At 41.8% G+C, this 15,250-nt stretch overlaps 1 protein-coding gene across 3 annotated transcripts in view; it reads right to left on the bottom strand.

Moving 5' to 3' along the window:
- Window positions 1–447: 447 nt before the first annotated feature.
- Window positions 448–15,250, bottom strand: part of aPKC (protein kinase C iota type) — a 39,856-nt gene continuing 25,053 nt past the window's right edge. For all 3 annotated transcript variants that reach the window (XM_043413606.1, XM_043413604.1, XM_043413605.1), the window contains 7 exons: window positions 5,612–5,662; window positions 4,585–4,670; window positions 4,115–4,394; window positions 3,089–3,541; window positions 2,126–2,598; window positions 1,441–1,556; window positions 448–685 (listed from right to left, as the gene is read on the bottom strand). In XM_043413606.1, coding sequence (XP_043269541.1) covers window positions 598–685; window positions 1,441–1,556; window positions 2,126–2,598; window positions 3,089–3,541; window positions 4,115–4,394; window positions 4,585–4,670; window positions 5,612–5,662 — 1,547 coding nt within the window. In that variant the 3' untranslated portion in view covers window positions 448–597. The remainder of the gene's footprint in view (window positions 686–1,440; window positions 1,557–2,125; window positions 2,599–3,088; window positions 3,542–4,114; window positions 4,395–4,584; window positions 4,671–5,611; window positions 5,663–15,250) is intronic.

The raw sequence follows: 15,250 nt of genomic DNA on the forward strand, positions 1-15,250 counted from the left end.
TTGGGAGAATGAATACTAAAAATAAAAAAAAAAGAGACACGAAGAAGCAAATAAGAATATAATTAGATGGGCCTCAAATCACCTGCATTTTTACGAGAAAATGGAGAAAAAAAAACGAGTTGGAATTAGTCGAAGCAGGCGGGCCAGGCGACGAAATGGCTTAGCTTAATTTAACGGAAGGCAGAACATCTGTTTGAGGAGCCTCCTGCGAGGAGTCTCTTCCTCAACGTCATCATAGTCGTTATCATCGGAATTATAAACAGTAGTGTTATTATTTTGGTGGTTGTTGTTGTTTCCAGTATCGTAAGTAACGTCAGTTATACTGAGAGAACGCGAATCGACGTTTCTACTCCCATAATGAAAAGGGAACGGTGGTGACAGTCGATAGTCGTTATAATTATTGTCGTTCTCATTTACCTCCGAAAATCTGCTCACATGGAAAATATTGTTGTGCTGACTATGGCCGATTGAGCTTATATTGTGAAACTGATCGAATCTTAACATCGCAAGTTTGTCCTGTAGCTCGTAAATGTAACACTGCTGTCTTCGTTGATATTCTTCTTGCTGTTGCTGTTGTACAAGAAACAGCGGCTCTTGTCACACGCAATCCTCCAGAGACATTAACAAAGGATTCACGTACTCGAAACCCTCGAACTCACTTTGGTCGATTTTGTCGATTACTCTTCTGCAAAATTCGAGCAATACACATTTATACACATTTCGATCGGCATTGTAAAAAAAGAGAAGAGCAGGAAGAGAAGAACTGTCAAATTTCATCTCGGAAATCTGCAAGTTTCCGTTGATAACTGAAAATTCTTTTCTCCCCATATTTTGCAGACTCAATTTATTTATCAACTTTTGGAACATATTTTCCGAACACACAAGCGTTCGCTCGTAAGCCAAAAAATGTTCCTACGTTACCCAATATATTTTGTTCCGTATCAATTGAGACAAGCATTAACTTTAAAACATGCTTTCAAATAAGTTGATCGTTTTTTTTGTTTCTGCGTATAAACAGCAATTTTTCAAAAACAATTATTTCGATGTACTAATTAAATGATTTGCGTTAAGAAGATTCAGTAATGATGTATCCTTTACTAGCCAGCAGCATTTAAAAGCTGAAACTACGTTCTAATGATGTGAAATCAAGCTGATGAATTTGAGCGAGCTTAATAATCGGCGATTTCGATGTATGAAATGTAAAATGATGTTTCGAAATGAACATTGGCAACATCCATTCTTTCCCATGGTTCAAATATACAAAAAAAATACTGGCATTAGTATTGTTTAAGCTCAGTATTGAGTTAACTGAGAAAGAGAATTTGATATTCTCAAGATTTAGAGCGTAGGCTAGCCGGTACATCCTTAAATCGATTAACGCTGGGTGTGGATCAGACCGATGACTGTTAGACGGAGGGAAAACATTATTTGGTGACTTACGGATCGTCGGGAGTCAGATGAATGGGCTCATCCGTGAATTCGGGTGGGAAGTTTGCCAAATCCCGATCAGACTCCAAGCGCGGCTTATACGGCGGTGTGACCTGCTTCTGCTCCAGCTGTAATTTTAAAGCGCATAAGCTTCCGAAATTTCTCCAACTACACGTGTTGTACTTATTGCGAGTGACCGATAATTCGATTACAAGTTTCTCGACGAAGCTGTTGAGAAGAAGAAAGAGGACGACCTTCGAAACGCCAGCACCTTAAGTTTTCCTCTTTTCAATCGTTTTTTTTTTTAAGCCCAAAAACTAGAGTTTTTTGTCTGGGTATCCAGAACTTCGAAATTAAGGAGTAAACGAATGATAACTAATATCATTCATCAAAGAATCAGTTATCTCAAATTTGATTTGCGATGCTCGAGCCTTCAAATTTAACACTGGAACCGGATGGCCGAGATGTCGAAGCTCTTTTCATATTTTATTATCTTGCTACCTTTATCTATTCTGATATAAAGATCCGAAGCTGTCAGTTTTTTTCTGATAAGTGATAAAAATGTATTTTGACATTTCAAGCCGAGATAAGTTGGAGAAATAAATCGCTCGAATATAAAAGGTATCTGGCTTCGAGTCTCGTAAAAGGTTAACTCATCGTTGGAAATAAAAATAAACAAAAGGTAAAAAAAGCTCACCATATCCCAATCGATGGCCTTAAAGAATGGATGGCTAACAATATCAAGGAAAGCTGAAGATCCGCGACTGCATCCGAGTCTCTCGAGAGGGTTTTTGGAAAGGAAGCCCTTGAGGACGGAAGCCGCTTTTACGGACAATGATCGTGGTATACGAATTGTCTTTTGAAGAATAACTTGGAACAGGTAATCCTCGGTATTTTGATCAGGATTTTCCGATGCACCCGCAATATCAAAAGGACTTCGTCCAGCCAACATTTCGTAGAGCAAAACTCCGAGCGCCCACCAGTCAACGGAAAATCCATAGTCCTCGCCCCGCAATATTTCGGGTGCTATGTAGTTCGGTGTACCGCAAAATGTTGCTGTCGTGTCACCCTCACGTACACCCTCTTTGCACATACCGTAATCAGTCAATTTTACGTGACCCTCGTGATCGAGCAGTACATTGTCCAATTTCAAATCCCGATATATAATTCCTGTTAAATTAAAGAAAAACTCATTAGCTAAAATTGTTAAAAATCGGAATTGTAAAAAAGAAATATTTTCTGATGAACGTGAATTCACGGTTGAGAAATGTGTTCCATATGAAAATGCGTCTATTGCACGAATCCTTCCGTGAACTCATTAAATGTGAATATAAATTTTTCAAACAGAGATTTCTTCCTGTGGAATCAACTAGAAAGTGTTTTCGTTCTATCTTTGTATTTTTTAAAATTTCAATCGTGTGTGAGCGTGAAGTACGGGTCAGTGAATAACTTTTCGCTGATTCATAATGACGTTAAATCTAAAAGAAAAAAGAAAATACAAAAGTCCAAAAACGTTAAATCCGATCTGACGTCAAGTCCAGTTGTCATTAATCCGTAAACATTTTTTTTAGGAATTTGATTGAGAATACTGCGATTGTGAAAGGTCGAGGGTGAAATATATTTGGTTGGCGTAACATGTTAATCTACACTGCTTCCTCACCTTTTTGATGTAAGAAGTTTAATGCAAGGCTTATCTCGGCAGCATAAAATCTCGCGTGATCCTCCTCAAGACGATGTTTCCTCTGCATGTGGAACATAAGATCGCCACCGCGTACAAACTCGATTACGAAAAATAGACGAGAAGGGGTCTGGAAGCACGAATGTAATCCAACGAGGAAAGGATGATTGGAGGCGGTCTCGAAAACGTGCTTTTCCGTTTGTACCCAATCGATGTCCTCATCGTCGGTAACGAGAGCCTTCTTTATTACTTTCATAGCGTAAATTCTCTTGGTACGCTTTAACTCGACCATTAGCACCTTCGCGTACGAACCACGTCCGATAACCCTAATTAGCTCGAAGTCACTCAACGAATACTGTCTCAGCATCCCGCTGTTGCCATCAGCACCGGCAATCATATCCAGTGCCAACTCTTCGCCATCCTCGCTCGACGGGCCTGTAAATTTGAGCTTTTAATTATTTGTGCTAACGAGCAATCATTAGGGGTCTAGTAAGATAATTAGCTCACCAAATTCATTTCTTAAGAAGGCACTATGTTCATTGCAAATATTTATAATCGAACAATCACTTTTCTCGAGATAATAAATAAAAATGGCAAATTATCATTTCTTTAATTAACCTACATTTTCAATCAATAATTGCTCAAAAGGAAAGAAGAAAAAATACAAAAAAGAGTTCGAATGTGAAAAAGATAGAAATTAAGGCGTGTTGAATGCGAGGACCTATTGACTACTGCACTGTCGAAAAGTTAAGTGCCGTTTTCGAACTACCGAATCGTTAGAAAAAATCGATTTCAATACGATCCTCAATGTAGCTACTTTTTTCACGTTTTTTCGAATAGCTAAATAGTGAAATCCCAGTCGAATAGAACTTTTCGATAAGAATACGAGTACAAAACATATCTTCAACACAAAAGTAGTAAAATGAAAAGTCTCCGAGGAATCGAGGACAGTATTTTCCATGAAAAAAAGTGTATCATAATAGAGTAGCATAAGAAGGAAAAGCTTACGATGGCGCGGATGTTCCTCCGCTGCCAGGGATTCTGCGGCCTCATCTTCCAAATGCGCCGGAGGACTCGACTGTGGCGAATCGGGCGGTGGTTGATCGCCATTTCTGTCGGCCGTTTGTTGTTCACCGGACTGTGTTTGTTGCTGCTGTTGGATGCTCAGACACGGTTTTCGTACGACTTTGTGACATTTTTTGTGAACGAGAAGTTTACACTGAATGCACTTGAATCCTTGTCGTCCCAGGCCCCATATTCGATCTTGACAGAACGCGCAAAATGCTCGCTAAACGAAAAAACACACAATTGAGAATCAGGAGCTGCCTTCACGAATGGAATTATTTCAAGGTCAAAATATTTTTATATCCATTCAGGTCAGTTCCGGAGAACGACTCAGGTTTATTAAATGTTATTTTTTTTTTTTTTTCAAATTCGGCTGTTTGATAAATGAAAATAAAAAATGATAAATTACTCACTCGATTGAAACGTTTGGCTTGAAATATGTGACCATTCACCCTGTACAATTTCCTCCATCGTCGAGCTCCGCGTCTGTAGATGTTCCCTTTTTTGTTCGAAAATCAAACGACAAATATAGAATAATATTGAAAAAATGAGAAAGGAAACAACAATCATATTGCGCTTTCTCGTTGTTCGAAACTTGACGCCCCAAGGGATTAAGAAACGCTCGTTTGCCTCACATATTTCTCGTGTTATAACGTCAACGACGAATAAATGCACTGGGAGATAATAAAGTGAGGAAAATAGGATATCAAACCCACATTGTAAAAAATCATAATGTCCGACAGTCGCAATACCGCACGTTAAAAATTTGAGGAAACTACCGGCACGTTTGGGCACGTCCATAGTGTAACAGCCATATTTGTGTATTCGCGTGCTGTCGTAAGAATCGAACAGCAGCAGCACGTATTTCGTTGTTCCCAGTCACGGTCTGGCCTCTATAAATATACGTATGAATTCTTTTCGTATTCGGCCGGTGAAACGGGAGAAAAAATGTCAACATGTCGAGTAATACGAGAGAAGAGAGATTCAGGAATAAACTGAATCTCAATGATAAATACAATTAGCAATTTGTGACTGTTTGAATTGGAGAGGTGTCCCGGGGTACGGTAGTAGAGTATGTACGGGCGTTATTATTCATCGTCAAATTTATGCAGTCCTCGCACTTTTGCGACTGGCAATTACGAAATATCGAATTAAGGACGTACCGGCCAAACAATAATATTCGACGGTTCTACGCTTGTTTTTCTCACTCGAAAATACTGTTTTGTTTTTTTTCTCTTTCTCTCTCTCACTCTCTCTTTCTCTCCGAACAAGCTACATTATTCATTCGCTTGGCTGCATGTGCGCAAAGCATAAATGAAACATAAAAACTTGAAAGAAAATTAAAGCTCAACGTAGGCGAACATCGTGAGAGTAGGAGCGATGAGAATGATTCGAAAACGTGAGAAAATGTAAGAACAACAGTGGCATGACGATACTCACTATCTTCGCCCTGGCATGGCATTCCTGGTGCTGGCGGTACATTTGGAAAAACTGAAACAGTCAACGGTAACGAGTACACGGTTAGATGTGCTATTTGGAGTGAGCGAACACAGGCAGTTCTAATTATAATTAGACACACACGAGATTCGTGTATATTCTCGGCTAACTTTCAATCCCTCCCTCCCTCCCTCCCTCTCTCGCCCTCCTTCTCTCAGCCAAGATCCCAGAGGTGGCAATTTTCGCCGCAACGCTGTATTCGCCATGGCGCTGGCCACACGAAAGGGTAAATATCAATGATTAAGAACCCCGAGGGATCGTGGCACGACTTGCGCATCTTGTTATACATGGACGAGCGTGTCCAGGTGTACAGACGCGAGGGTGAATCGTGAATTTCAAAAAACCTATAAGGACGGACCGGCCTGAGTTCCGAGCCCCGAGGAACGTGGCAGATACGCCCTTCAAGTACCAAGTTTTCTACACGTACACACACACACGTATCCACTCCTTTCAAGCTTGTATATTTGAGTCGGGGGTGGCCAAGAGGGGCTGGTTTTACGTGGAAATGGTAGGTGGAGTATCTGCATGCAAACTATAGTACGCCAACTGGCCGTGTGACCCAAAGTGAATAGGTACACATACAAGGCCTCCCCGTATGTCCTACTTCGCTGGATTTAACGTTACACCATCGTTGCACCAGCAAGCTGCTCCCTCCTCTCACGTACAAGCTCCACACGTGAGAGGAGGGAATCACTCGCATCAATTCGATGTTGCAACGATCGAGGCTCGGACCATTTCGGGCCTTTTACACCGAGTTCCAGTTTCGTGTGTACACCGTTTTCTCTCTTTTATTTATTTTCCTTTTTTTCCCCCATTTTTACTGCCTGTTTTCTGCCATCCGCTCGCCTCGTCTCGATTTCGATAGCTCGTCCCTCGACGGTAATTCGCTACGATGTACGTGACTAATGAATATCCTCGCTGACCCCCATCTCCTCGCCCCTCCACGACGAACAAGCAGTGTGTCCAATTTTGTTCAACACCCAACGAAAACGATTAGAATTGGCTCGAGCTAAATGTACTTTGGACGGGTAAAGTGGTCCGGAGTCCGTGAAGTTTATCGGGAATGATAATTCGCTCGGGCATAAACGACTTTTCGTTTATGCCCGTGCGCGAAACGAGGCAGGAATCGTTTTGTGCCTCGATCGAAATGCTTTTCTTTTTTCTCGATGCTTTCCAAGGTTTTTTATCTCCGGTGCATATCGACCGCACGGAAATGACAAGGAAATAAATTTCTCGAAAGTGGGTCCTCGCGTGTCGAACGACAGAAGCGACACATTATAATTAAGCCAATTGAACTCGCCTGAAATGCTTTCCACTCTCACTCCTCTACTCTCTTTGTCCTCATATTTCGAGGTTTCTTCAGTCTTGTGAGAGTCGAAAAAGGGCCAAGAGGAAAGCAGACATGTCAGCAAGATTGCAGCCAAGTTTGTTACCGCAGTCCAACGCGGCAGCGAGTTCTGAATTTCGTGGTAACAGAACGAGAGAGTATCAAAAGCTCTCTCCCCCGGAGAAGAAGGGCAGGGGATAAAAGTGGCAAGCGCAAAGTTTTGTCGCAATCTCTTTTCCGCAACTCCTATAGCTTATTGCCACTGTGTGCACTGCTTCTCGAGGATAAAAAGCAAGAGAGCGCGGGAGAGAGAGAGAGAGAGAGAGAGAGAGAGAAAGATGAGAGCTGGGCCATGTTCAGTACTCGGTGTATAAACCGTTCTTCGCCAACGTTCTTTCGTACGAATTTTCATCGTTTCGTGTTCCAACAGTTCCTCCTCTCTCGACCCTCGAGCTCGCCAATAGAATTTTCTCTTTTACTTCTCCATACCTCTTTAAAGCCTCAGACCTTCGAGAGAAACAACTTTTACTCTTTTTTTAATACCCCAGAAAGCTTTTTCTCTGTAAACGAATACGTTTACTGTACATATTCGATTAAAAAAAAAAAAAAATAACAAAAAAACCAGACATCGAAGACTCGCCAGGGGCCTCTTTTTCATTTGTGTTAACCCATATTAAGTCGACTCTGCGTCGTAATTGCGTTATTTACCTTCACTTCAGCCAACGCATTAGGATCTTACTTTCAAAAACAAAGTGCTGTAACATCGTTACACCGTAACGTTCGTAAGTGCACTACTTTTTAAGCAAACTCTTCACAAATAAACTTTAAAATATCTTTTTCATATTGTTTTCAAATATTTCCCACGGAGAAAAGATTTTTTTCAGTTCTTCAGTTGCGAATCTCGGAACAAGTTATTCGGGGAACAAGCAAATTTCGGGGCAACCAAACGAATGTGAAATAGTGCAACGGAATTCTTGCTCATTCATCCGTCCCATCGATTAACGACCAGTCGATTCAATCGTTGAGATTCGAGAGGATATTTCGCTGAAGAGACTGAAAAGTATGCGAAAGCAAATAAGAGCCACGAATTGGCCGGGCCAAACCATTTGACTTCAAGGATTCGGTCGATTCGCCCTCAAAAACATTCTCCCGTACAGCCAAGTTCAATAAACCGAATCGCTTTCTAATCAATGAAAAAAACTCTTCGAACCACTGTTTCTTGTTGAAGGAGATCGAGATTTGAAAAAACGTATTTATCAGTGATAAAATCAGGAGCGCAACGTTATGGTCCGAGGAAATTTACTATTCATTCAAGATGGAAAATTATGGTCGGGAATAGCGTGCTGCTGAAGCGTGAGGAATTTTCGAGCTTCCAGACAACGCGAAAGGCTCGATCGATCGGAAAATTGTCGGCCTAAATTCTTCAACGTTTTCGTGTTTAGTCCGGACACACTATCTTCGATATAATATGCCAATACGTACCACGCAAAGTGAAGCAAGTACTTAGGAACTTTGAAAAAAGTGAATTCGTTAGCCTTTGCTGGAAACTTCTCATAATAGATGAGGTTTTAATCGAGAAAGTTGGGATGTAACACGTTTTCAACAATCTCATCGTAACGTCAGGCGATAGCCAATTTGCGCACGATCCCTCGGCACTTAACGTTTACTTTAAAGCTTTCGATGTGCAATTTTCTTATTTGAGAAATTGACAAAGCCCGACACAGCTGTGGCGGGAGGATGCGAAGGGAAATCGGGGTGCGGGTAGAAGAGCAGCAGGGAATTTCACGGGCCGGTTAAAAAGGTGTCAATTTTGTTGGAAAAAGTGAAAAGATTTTGTCGAGAATTGCGTGAATCTCGAGAGATGATGGAAGAAGAAAAAGAAGTCTGAAAAATCGCCGTGAGAAGGAAACTTTGATGAACAACGTTGTTTGGTTCTCCTGCCTCCGCATCGCGATTAATTTTCCGCATTCCACACGTAAACGGAGAAGAGTAAAGTTTGATCATAAATCGAGAGCCGCCGTAACTCGATACTTCGAGGGAGAATACGAGACGAGAAAATATGCAGCTGCATAAACTGCATGCTCAAGAAAATATTCCATCAGAAGTTGCGGAAAGTAATTCGTCGGAGAGAGAAAAAGAAATTGGGTAAAAATGCTCGGACCTTTTAGCGCTAATAGAGACGCGCGAGACATTTGGAAGTAGCGATAGATTGAAATGGATCAGCATCCTACTAGAGTTATGAAAAAGTATTTCGTCAGCAATAAGAAAGAGCGAAATGTACGCGTCAGCATAAAAATACATTCGCTTTATAAACACAGCCTATGTACGGATATTTTTTTCATTTCATTGCAAACAGTCCGTGCATGTGAGTGTGTGGGCATGAACAAACCACAGATTTAAGGCCGCAGGCTCGTTCACTATCCTACGCCCTTTAATCTTTGGCAGAACATCACAGAAGGCTCTTCGCGCGTTTAATACACGTGTGTGCTATACCTCGTTCTTTTTGCCTCTCGTACGGCTTCAATACGCTTTCCAAATGGAGTAAAAAGGAACGAGAGAATAGAAAAATGAAAGAAGAAACGGCGAAATGAGTTCACGTTTTCGCTCATTTTCGTAGCCGAAGCGTTGTTGCTGCTGCTGCTGCTGCAGATATATTTAAATGAGAGAAAAGAAAAAGAGCTCAACCTACACGGACTCGACGCCCGGATAACGCGATGGGAGGAAGCGTCGCACGAATTTCCGTAAATTGCTTCGATCTGCTCGGGGAGGAGAGGCGGATGGAAAATATTATTAGGAATACCTGACACGCCAGAGACCTTGGCGATTGTTGGAGTTTACTGTCAGAAGGCTGTGATAGATCATCGGATAAGAGTACGCGAGCGCCATCGCAATGACATCCGATAAAAACACCATTGGCAAAGATCATCTTCGAAATTGGAGGGGCTCAGGTGGCTTTCGTCTTCCGCACTCACTTATAAAAACACGAGTTTGACAGGAGGAAAAACATGAAAAAAGCTGGGGCTGGCGCTGCGACACTGCGCGAGTTCTACAGCCGTGAGAACACTTCGATCAAAATAAACTACGCGAATTTTCGTCTGTTTTTTCCTCCTTCTCGGTCGCGTGTAGCGAGTGAGTGACGAGTCCACTCGATAAAAAAATTGTCATGCTCGTTACACCTCGACGTCGGCCCCGCGCCCCGTCCTCTCTCAAAGCCCAGAAAAATCTTAACGTCACATTCCCGGACACGCGATCGGTAAACCGCGATCGTGTTAAAACTAATAATACAAGCTCCGGGCAGGAGATAAATGAATTAAATGACAGAAAAATGTAAAACTCTCGTCCCCTCGATCGATCCCCCCGACAGCACCCCGACGGAACCGCGCGCGAATATTTCTTCCCGACACCCCATCCAACTCCTCCGATCCGCAGGGAACGGAGCAGAACAAAATGTCGAGTGTGTGCACTTTCGAAGAAAAACAAAAAACTACGCGAGGGTTTTATAAGAGCTCCGCTCGCGTGCGACAGAGTACATTTTGTCCGTTCGCTCGTCTATCTTTTTCATCACTACTCCGACAACCGCGATACAACGATTTTTTCCACTCTTTCTCTCCCTTTTTCCCCTACGCCGATCATCGCGATGACGAGTATTAGAATATGCACGTTCGCCTGCGTGTGCGAGTGTGTGCCTCGACGTGTCATTCCCCGCGGCAGTGTCGCGTGTGTGAGCGACCTGCACACCTACCAAGCCCCTCTTCTCTCGAGTCGAGAACCCCCCCCAGACCACGCTCAGATCCGTTTTTATCAGTTTATCGACTTATCTACGCTCCGGAAACGATGCGAGAGAGTACGGCGCGCTCGATGTACGAACGAGCCGCAACTTTTCTCTCCTCGCTCCATTATTCGTGTGAGAGACGCAAGACAAACTGTCGAAATAATCCCACGACGATGTTCCGAGCTGCAGTCTCGTTTCACGGATCCCCCTGCAGACGAGACACTTGCCTTTCGACACTTGGAACTTGGTTCAAAACGACTCTTTACGTGGAACATTAAAACATTAATCTCGCGAGGTAAAAAAAACTGTACTTTGCGAGATAAAAAGTGAAAAGTCGCGCGATGAATTTCGGCGCAAATGTAACGGGGAGTGAGGCTCGAAACGATAACGCCATTTCCAATGTTTTCGGGGCTTTTTATTGCGACTCGGATACTAAACTGGAAAGAACCGGATAAAATGACGTCCCAAAAAATATGTCACAGGCGAGTCCCCTCTTGATTCTTGGAACGAATCTGTACGTTTTTAAGGATTCGAGTTATTGCGGTAGTCGCTTCGAATCGAAAAATACGATAAAAAGATTATCGAGAACGGTCGATCTCGAGTGAAAAAATATGGGCCCCCTTCGGTTCTCGCAGGGAGCCTCTGAATATTCGTTCAAATCGTTTGAACATGTGGTTTAAAAGGGCTTTCTTCTTCGAACGATGCGATTTCGTTCGGAAGCGGTTTTATCCGTCGCTCCGAATTATGATAAGCGCCACGTGCACGACATACATCAATAAACCGATGAATTATCATTATCCTTGCTATCGAAAAAAAGGGGGAGCAGCAAGCAACGGGCGGGGAGCGAAAGTCGAACGTGTGTGTTTGAACGAAGCTCCAAACTAAATCCGAGAGCTTTGCTATTCACGCGCAACGAAGAATATCGAGTAAATTTAGCTCCAATGTTCCCGATAAACGTCAAACCAACAATGCGCAACTTGCAAATGAGATAAAAATGTCTCTTCGCTCGAGCGAATCTCCATTTGTCGGACAAGGGTTCGGTAAATCCAACCATTTTTCGATCCAAAGTCTATTGATTTATTCGATTAAATGATGAAAATATCTCGTCGATGACTCAACATCTCACCACCGAAACCAAATAATTTTGTTCGAATAACCGCTATTGTGTATTTGCTCGCGCACACTGTTTAGTCACCTCAACAAACATTTGTTTTAATCTCAATCATCGGATCGACTCAGCATAAATCGTCAAGATAAACAAATGAATTAGTTCATTTCTGTGGCCAAATCGTCGTTTGAAAACTCGGCGAACCCTGAATAAACGTATTTACCTTCCATGGTGGAATCAACGATTCTATCGAAAGCATCGAATCTGATGAGTAGCGTTATCAGTTTTCAGCACGACGCGCGTGACCGTCCTATTTTTTTATTGCTCTTCGAAATATCGAGTTTCATTCAAAATTGTACCGATGTTCGCAGCACTAATTAAAAATCGTATTCGTGGAACAAAATCCCATTGAGTTGGACGAAAATATCGTCGATTTTTGTCGTTTTTAATTCAATGAGCTGGATAACTTGTATTTGAAAAAAACGTAGCTGAATTCACTACACTTTCGTCCAACCGAGTGGGATTTAGTTCAGTGTAGACATTTCTTATCTCGGTGCAGCGAACATCGGTTCATGTTCGAATGTATATTCTCAGTGTGTAAGAAAAACGAAAAAAAACAAGCACTTGTACGAACACAGTGAAGAATTTTGTCCGCTCGGACAGTGATGAACTGGAGAATTCCTCGATAGCTTTCCGCTCCTACGATTTTCTCGATAATTTCTTAAATACCCACAATTCCTCAATGTGACCGTACGCAGAGGATCGAGATTACTGAGGGGGAAAGAAGCCTCAGATATGAGATTCTTCAGGACAATTAGAGCGCTCATCCTCGTATACTTTTTTATGGGATTTTTATGGGGTGCTTCACTCTTTATTGAATAACAGTGACAGCTTTCAGAGTTTTATCTCCGAGCTCTTGGTCTCTTTTATTTTCGGTTGTTTATTCGTCTACCGGTAGAGCTTGGATTCCGGATTTTTAGGTGGTTGTTCATGGTCCGAGGGACGCTCATGAGTCAACCAAAAATATGTACATTCGTTGTTTATCAATTTAGTGAGGGTACCGAGTACAAGCGAGTGCTCAAAATTCATTTTCCGCGACGAAGAAAATGCACTTTCTGCTAATCTGCAATGGAAATCGTGTCGGCAATGTGACCCCGGGTCTCCGAATTTCACTACACGGTCCACTTTTTTTCTGCGCTCCCCGATTTACAACTGCGGTTGAAAAAAAAAAAAACTGACGAAACACAAATTTCTGGACAAAATTCAAATAGCCAACATTGCCGACTGGAAATTACAACTCCCCTTCAAATTTATCGTTCTAATTCGCAATCAGCGGCCTCTAAACCGATGCAAACCTCCGGCTAAAAAGGGCGGGCGACAAAACTCAGGCCCGGAAGATCCATCATTTTTCAAAGCTTCGGAATAGGATAATTGAGTCCTGCTTTAGAAAGTCAAAAAATCGTTTTTCAGATAAACGTTGGTTTAAGTGCAAAGTCTAATTGTCGAGATTTCTCAGCTGCGTACAGTGTGGAGATCGTTATTATTGTCTGCAACAAAAATTCCAAGTTGTTTTCCATTTTCGTATATTTCCCTTCCATACGAACCTATAAGAACCCGAAAAAATTCTATATTTACAACATGTTGAATTCTTCTTCTTTATAAGCATTTTTTTCAAACTCGCTAAAAATATAGAATTTCGCAATTTTTCGGGTTTGTATAGGAAATGGAAAAAAATTGGTATTTTCGTTTCAGACAATAATTACGATCTCCTCATTGTATCAGACTGTACGTGTATAAACCATGTGCGAATTAGTACTTCTGACATTAAAAAATATATTTGTACTTTTAAAATATTTTTAAGGAAGTTGAGGCTGTACAGTCATTTTTTTTACCCAAAAGTGATGACCTGTACCTTTCAAAAGTTAGGCCAGTTTACAGTTTGGCAATGTTGCATACACTTTAAAGAAAAGTTGGGGAAAAAAAGACGAAAAACTGGTGAAAGCTCAGTCGAAAACACGAACAGTGACGATCCTAGCCTCAAAAAACTGCACGGAAAACAGATTATTATTAATATAATCTCAGCAAATCTCCTAATAAATCTGAAAAAAATTGGCATTATTCGGCAAGCCTTGCTCATGTTGCCCAAAAAATTTCATATTTTTAGCATCATTTTTAACGGAGATATCACTGAATGTGTCCCGACTTCCATAAGATTACATGTTATTTGGCCCAAATTGTTATTGATTTTTCTCAGCAACGACGCTCCTAAACTGTCTGAAAATTTAACTGATTTTTTTTTACACTTCACTTTATAAGATGCAATCGGTTTAAAAGCGGTAACATCATTTTCATTCTAATGCCTCAACTTCCTTAAAACTATACCGAAAAGTTCGCTATGCTCAGTTATTTCCGCGTCTATCCTAAAAACATTACCGCGAAAAAACTAGATTTTTTCGACTTTCCAAAGAGCAGGACCCCCCTTAAAAAAACAAAGTTACGAATGGCCAGCGAAATTTCATAAGTTTTCAAACGGCCATCGGTCACGTCTTTATTGACTATAATACGATTCATACGTGTAACTGTGGCGAATAAAGCGGTATACAGCGCGATCCCATAGATACGACAAGTCTGGGGATCATCCCTTCGCCCTGATTCGTGCCACCAGCAAGAGACTAAGTATAATTTTGTTGCTCCGAGCGGAAAGATAAAGCACGATTCGAGAAGAGGAACCAAAAAAATCCATACACGCGGTCGTGTGTACAGCTGCATCAGTGTGCGGGGCTGCCTGAGAGTCGAGGAACGCACACGTTTGGGGAGGATCCCATGCAACGTTGTATCCATCATCCCCGCGGTAAAAACGAGAGTACCCGGAGCTTCGGAGAGCGCTCATTTCTTGTTTGTACCGAGCAGACATATGTGTGTAATATCCGAAGGATATTACATCGAATGCGAGCGTACTTCCACGTGTACGTAAACACGTATGCGTAATTGACACAATCTATAGATTTTTTTGCCCGCTGAGCCATACCGGCAGTGAATTACCGGAGTCGAAAATTTCATCGTGTTTGCAAGCCGATTGAGATAGCTCTGTTTCGCGGAACTGTTTTTTCCTCGTTTTCATCGCAGTGTGCTCGAGGAATTCTACAAACCGAAAAACCCGAAGGTTCAAAGTTGAGGGAAACGTATTCGTGAATGGGGATTAGTGGCTTCGTGTCAAAAACAGGTGAATTGTTTCTATGGTTGTTGCAATGATTTCCTTTTCATTTCGGGGATTGAAGCGCGAGGACAAAAGCCTCGCGGAGCTTTCCAATTTCCCCCGAACGTTGATCCTTTTCAATTTATCTTTTTACCCACGATTTTACCTCGTTTCAAAGT

The sequence above is a fragment of the Venturia canescens genome, chromosome 3 (genome assembly GCF_019457755.1).
Source record: "Venturia canescens isolate UGA chromosome 3, ASM1945775v1, whole genome shotgun sequence".
Classification (NCBI taxonomy): domain Eukaryota; kingdom Metazoa; phylum Arthropoda; class Insecta; order Hymenoptera; family Ichneumonidae; genus Venturia; species Venturia canescens.